The following is a 6,214-nucleotide window of genomic DNA, read 5'->3' on the forward strand; positions in this document are numbered from 1 at the left end:
CATTACAGTTTTTAAATGCCTTTTGAGGTTGACTGAGGCGAGGTTTGATTTGTTAACACTGTTTTAGAGCACTGTCTTTTATTGTTAAAATAATATTCCTTTACATTTTGGTCATTCAGACATAATGTTCTTTTCCTTTAAAGCTTTCATTGATCTCTTTTCTGGTTTAAGCATTTCTTTAGTTTGAAGACTGCTTCAGACTTATATTCTTCTTCTGCCCTAAGCTGACTTATTCTTAATATCTTTGACATCTGTCTTGATGACCTGTCCAGAGCCCCAGACTCCCAGTTCTGTGACCGCTCTCATCTATAATCCTTTACTGCAGCTCTGCCATCTGCAGGTCACATTCTGGATCTTGACACTAGAAATTCTGCCCATCTAAAAATCTTGATTTTTCTATCCCAGTTTGTAACTGCCTCTGCCCCTTGTGTTGGTCAGATAACTCACTGGAACAGTTATTTAACTGTCACTTTTTATTACTTACCAGCTTCTTTCTGGCTTCATGTCCATTTTCTCATTCCTTTAGCAGGTGTTTATTAAGACTTGTTCAGTGCTGGCATTGTGCTATGTACTAGCATACAGGGGGCAATGAGAGACCTATTCCTTGCCCTCAAAGAGTCTACATTTTGGGAAAGGAATTAAGACCCCAGATTTAAAGAAATATGTACACATTGTGATTAAATGCTAGGAAGATAACAATATGAAATATTTAGCTAGAGAATAGCTACTGTCCCTCTTTCTGTGGTTATGGAAAAATTTTCTCATAAGGTGTTACTTCAAGTAAGACTTGAATGGAGAGGATACAGTATATGAAAAGCAAAAGGAAGTGCAACACATACCAGCTGAGTCTTCAGGGCAAGGAATAATTCTGTATATTAAAGTAACATAGAAGGCCGTTTTTAAAAGGAAAATCACGAGATTTATATAAAGTAGAAAGTCTTAATGTATTTGAAGGCCTTAAGCAAGGAATGACTTCTGTTTTATAGTTATAAAATATTCCTACTGCTATGTGGATGGGGGCTTGGAGGTGTGGTCAAGGATGGAAGTTGATCAGCTAGGTAAGCATGTCACAGATCAGATAGCTGACTGGATGATGGCAGTAGCAAGGCGTGGAATGAAGTGAATGGGTTTGAAACTATATAGGCAAAGAGAAAGTAAGGGAGGAGATCAAGAAAGCCTCATTAGTTTCTGGCTCAGGAGTATGTTGGGTGGTATTATTAGACAGGGAAGACAGATTTTTGGCAAAGTGGTGCTGTTTGGGATATGTTTAATTTGTCTGAGACATCTAGGAGGGCATTTTAAGTGAGTAGACACTTGTGAATTTAGGGAAGTCTGGGCTAAGCATAAAATCAAAGCATTTATAAGAGGATAGATAGCTGGGTATATCTGTGGCTCATGCCTCTGTAATCTCAACACTTGGGGGACAGAGGCAGGAGAATTGGCATGAGTTTGAGGCCAGTCTGGCTATGTAATGAGTTCAAGGCCGCCCTGAATTACACAGTGAGACCCTGTCTCAAAAAAAAAAGATAGTATTTAAAACCTAGAGGTAGGGCTGGAGATGTAGGTTAGTAGAAGAGTGCTTGCCTAGCATGTGAAAAGTCCTGAGTTCAGTCCTCAGTATTAGAAAAAACCTATAACTTTTAAGTTAGATGTAAGTAAAGAAGGTTATTTGGCCATGATTAGTTGTTGAAAGTTCTTGGAATTTTGTTAATAATTTGGTTCTGAAGGTTCTTGATGGTGTTTCTAAAAATTATGAAGTTGCTGGGCATGTAGTGCACGTCTGTAATCCCAGCTCTTGGGAGGCTGAGACAAGAGAATTGCCAAGAGTTCAAGGCCAGTCTGGGCTACACAGTGAGTTTAAGGCCAGCCTGAATTATATTGTGGAACGCCTCACCCCCCCACCCCCCGCAAGAAATTTAGGAGGTCACGTTACATCAGATACTCTAAAACATTGTAGGATGTTAAGTGACAAATAACAGTAGTTGTGTTGCATATGGCTGTACCTTTAGGACCGTAAAATTTAGGGATCATGTAATACTGTCCCAAACCCTGTATCTAATTATGCTGATTTGACTGTCTACTAAGTAAGTAGTGACTCATTTTGAGGCCTTTTCAATTTTTTTTTTATTATTGGCAAGTGGATTTAGGTCTGCCTGATCACTAGATGTGTGGTGGATGCTTTTGGCTTATATATCTGGCTGTTGGTTTAACAGAGGGTTTGGTGGACGTTATTCTGTATCATCAACCCGATGACAAAAAGAAGAATCGGGGGTTCTGCTTCCTTGAATATGAGGATCACAAGTCAGCAGCACAAACCAGACGTCGGCTGATGAGTGGAAAAGTAAAAGTATGGGGAAATGTAGTTACAGTTGAATGGGCTGACCCTGTGGAAGAACCAGATCCAGAAGTCATGGCTAAGGTAAATGCAGTTGCTTGGAGTGGGGGTAGTTTTCTCTTCTATTTTATATTCAGATTAAAGTTCAAACTTTTCCATGTTTATAATACTAATTGTAGCTCTTGACTTTGTTTTATAAGAAGCTAATTTAACACTGGAGTAGTAGTCTTAGTGTCCAAACGTTAACTCTCCATTAACCACCTCTTTTCCTACAGATTAAATGTGCTAAAGGGACAGAAATTAAATCCTTTAATTGTTTCATACATACTGGGTATTTGTTTAGTGCTAGGAACACTGAGGGATACAGTGGTTTTGAAAAGGAATCCTTGACATGCTATGACTTTTATTACGTGACCGTGAGTTACATATTTTTTAGATTTATACCTAATTTTTCTTGTTTAAGTGTTCCTTCCCTCTCTCCCTTCTTTTTTCTATGATTAGCTTCCTTTAGAATGTTGTGCTTATGAGGAAAGGCAAAGGATTGTCATATTTGCTGTCGCTTGCTAATGGCAAAGTATGCATGACGGGTCCTATTAGAGGGCCTTTGGTTTCCTCCTCAGCCCTTGCCTTTCACCCTTGGGTAAGAGGTGGTGCTGTGTGTCCTGGTTCTCGGGCTTTCCTTTAGGTGACTCCTGAGTTTAAAGGAAAATAGCAGTTTCATCTTTGCTGCTTGCAGTAGATTCATTTTGGTGTGCCTCTTCCCTTCTCTGGAAGGCTATTGCTCTGTGGATGGCTGGTTAGATTCTTCTTTAGGTGAAGTTTTTATGTATTTATTTTTTGAGACGGCTTTTCACTATGTAGCTAGCCTAGGTTGCCCTTGAAGTGATTCTCCTGCCTCATTGTCTAGAGTGCTGGGATTATAGGCATGTGCTATCAGGTTGAGCAGTGAAAATTCTTTTCTTCAAGCTTTTTCTTCAAGATTTTAAGGAAGCAGATCACAACGGTGACTAGTTTGGAGAGCTTTGGTTTATATAGTGCTAATATGATGTAGTTTTGTAGGTAAAGACATTTTTGCATTAAGCAGAGAAAATCCTTTGAGAATGAACCGTAGAGGCTCAGAAATGTTGCTTAGTATCTTTTGTGTCATATTTCTTGAGTAGATGTGTCTGTAAGAAAAGGATTGGAAATCATCTAGCCTGTTGTTTTTCTTTTTCTATTAGGTTATTTTCTTTTCAGTTATTTCTTGTCAATGCAATTACAGCTCGGGTCAAAACCCTGGGATTGTTTTATTGGAGTGGATATGTCTCTAAGATCCATTACAGCTTTGAATTTCCTTATAGAAACAAAGTGTAGCCTGTGCTGCTTTTTCTATACATGCTAGGCAAATGTTCCATTGCCACTCAGTTACATCCCAAACCTTTCTTTCATAACCAAACATGGATCTTTTTTCTTTCAAGAAACTGTAATATACTATGTAAAATTACTTATTGGAAGTGTGCTGGTTTAATAGGAAGGTTGGGGTAGCTCAGAAATAAGATTGCTTGCTTAGCGTGTTCTGGTACTAATAGCTAAAAATAGCACTAAAGAAATAGTGTACATCATAAGGAAGGAATCATGTTTGTTGAAAATCTGAAGTATAATATTCTAGCCATGTGCTTATCAACATTTTTGACATACCTAGTAACCTTTCAGGTAGAAGTTAATTCTAAATCTTTTTTGATCAGAAAACCTTAAAATTTTATTCTTGTAACCATTCTTTCTGAATCAGCAAGTTTTAAAATGTAAAGGAGGCTGCTAAAAAATTGGTTTGAATAATATTGACTCCTTGGTTTTGTTTTTGTTGTTTGTTTTAATGTATTTGGTAGAGGGTCTCACTATGCAGCTTGGACTCGTAGTGATCTTCCTGTTTGAGCCTTTCCAGCACTGGGATTACAGGTGTGTTGTCACCACACCTGGTTTGGTGGCTGGCGCAGCATTTGGTACCAGAAATTGAACCTGGGTTCTTGCGTTTGCTGGACAGGAGCTTAGACCACCAAGCTGTCTCCTCAGCCTCAGACAAGTAATTTTATGTAGAACGTTACAATTTCTTCACAGGAAAAAAAAAAAAAAATCATTGTTAAGTTAAAGAAAAGGTTTGAGGCTTGCTTGAGTGGTGGTACGGTACTTGCCTAGCATGTATGAAACCCTTGGTTTCAATCCCAACATCACAAAAAAATTATAAAAATGGTGAATAGACTGGGAGGGACCTATCTAATGTAGAGGCTAGACTTCAGTTTTGTAGCATCCATAAGGGATATTAAGAAGGGAGGAGTAGAGGTGATCCTATCTTACTCATCAAGCCTTTTTAATCTGAGGCAACAGTTTGTTCAGTGGAGGTGTTAATTTTTTGCTTGAATGGATAACCTGTTTCCCTAGTTCAGACATTATATAGAGAAGTATAGAGGAAGAAGTCCTGCTTTTTACTTATCCGCGCATCTGCCCTATCCCTCTTGTCCACTGGTTAGGCACCTAGTTTCGGTAGTCTATAGTTTATCATTTTGGTGTTTCCTTAGGCAAATTCTGGCAAATGAACTTTTTTGAGTTTTTTTCTTTTTTTTTCTTATATTTCATATGAATCACTGCTGGTAGCCTCCTTTAGTCTCCTTTATTCATTGATTTGTATTTGCTTTATTCACTAGTTTAATCAGCTTTGAGAAAATACTCCATTAATATATATACCATTTAAAAAAATTAAGATGCTGCAAGTTAAACTGTGGGACAGTGGTTGCTTATCCCTTTAACTATCAGTTGTATCTCTGTTTTGGAGCTATAAATAATGGGAAAAACCATGTCTTACCTTACCAACAGTATATTCTCCTGGGAATCTTTCTGTGTCATAGAACTCTAATTTTTATGGGTACATAATGCTTCATTCAGTAGATACACCATAGTATATTTGACCAGATGGACATTTGGTTATCTAAATTTTTGTTAGTTTTATAATATTATACAGAATAAATCTTTATGTCAATTGATACAGACATTAAATATATGTTCAGAAAAGATTCTTAGGAGTAGAATTGTGGGCAAAAGGACAAACTCACCTACAATTGTTAAAATGTTTCTACTCTCCTCTCTATAGGAGGTTTTCCTTATCCCTAGCAAAATAGAGTATGGTCAAACTTTTTTGTCATCTGATAACAAATTTTGTGTCCATTACTGTTAACGATTTGGTTCTCATCATGGATGATTTTCAGCTTTTACTATGTTTGAAGGGCCATGTGCGTTTCTTTGTATGAATTGTGTACTCCTAAATTTCACTTGCTGCTGAGTTGCCCAGGTTGGGCTCAGACTCGCATTCCTTCTTCCTGTCTCCCAGAGTCTTGGGATTATAGGCCTGTGCAGCCACACTGGCTTACTTTGCCTATTTTTTATTCAATTGTTGATTTTTTTCTTATTTTCTGGAGCTCTGATACAAAGGAAAGGAAAAGTATTCTCTGTAATATTTGTTTCAGGTTTAAAAAAAAATTTTTTTTTTTAAAAATTTGTGTGTGTGTGGCCAGCTCAGCCCACCAGGGGGCGGGCCTGGCTGGCATGTGGTGCTGGGGGGATTGAACCGTGGTCCCTATGCTTTGCTAAGCTTGTTCTAAGTAGGTGCTTTAGACCACTGAGCCATCTCACCAGCTCTGTTTCAGGTTTTAAAAAACATTATTTGTTTTGATTTTGCTCATGGTACTTTTTTCCATGTAGCAACTATTTTTAGTAGTTGAATGTTTCACTCTTAAGTGAGTTATAGATTTTAAATCAAAAGGCCATTTTATTTCATTGAGCTAACTGTAAAAGAATCCATTTTTGTTTTATTCTAATACTTTCACAGTCTCTCTGTCCCTCAAGGTTTTA

At 37.7% G+C, this 6,214-nt stretch overlaps 1 protein-coding gene across 1 annotated transcript in view; it reads left to right on the forward strand.

The window, feature by feature from the left end:
- Window positions 1-6,214, forward strand: part of LOC101565005 (heterogeneous nuclear ribonucleoprotein R) — a 94,508-nt gene that overhangs the window by 28,358 nt on the left and 59,936 nt on the right. Inside the window, exon 7 of the mRNA XM_012516101.2 lies at window positions 2,214-2,419. Coding sequence (XP_012371555.1) covers window positions 2,214-2,419 — 206 coding nt within the window. The remainder of the gene's footprint in view (window positions 1-2,213; window positions 2,420-6,214) is intronic.

This window comes from Octodon degus, unplaced genomic scaffold (genome assembly GCF_000260255.1).
Source record: "Octodon degus isolate 3935 unplaced genomic scaffold, OctDeg1.0 scaffold00092, whole genome shotgun sequence".
Taxonomy (NCBI): Eukaryota; Metazoa; Chordata; class Mammalia; order Rodentia; family Octodontidae; genus Octodon; species Octodon degus.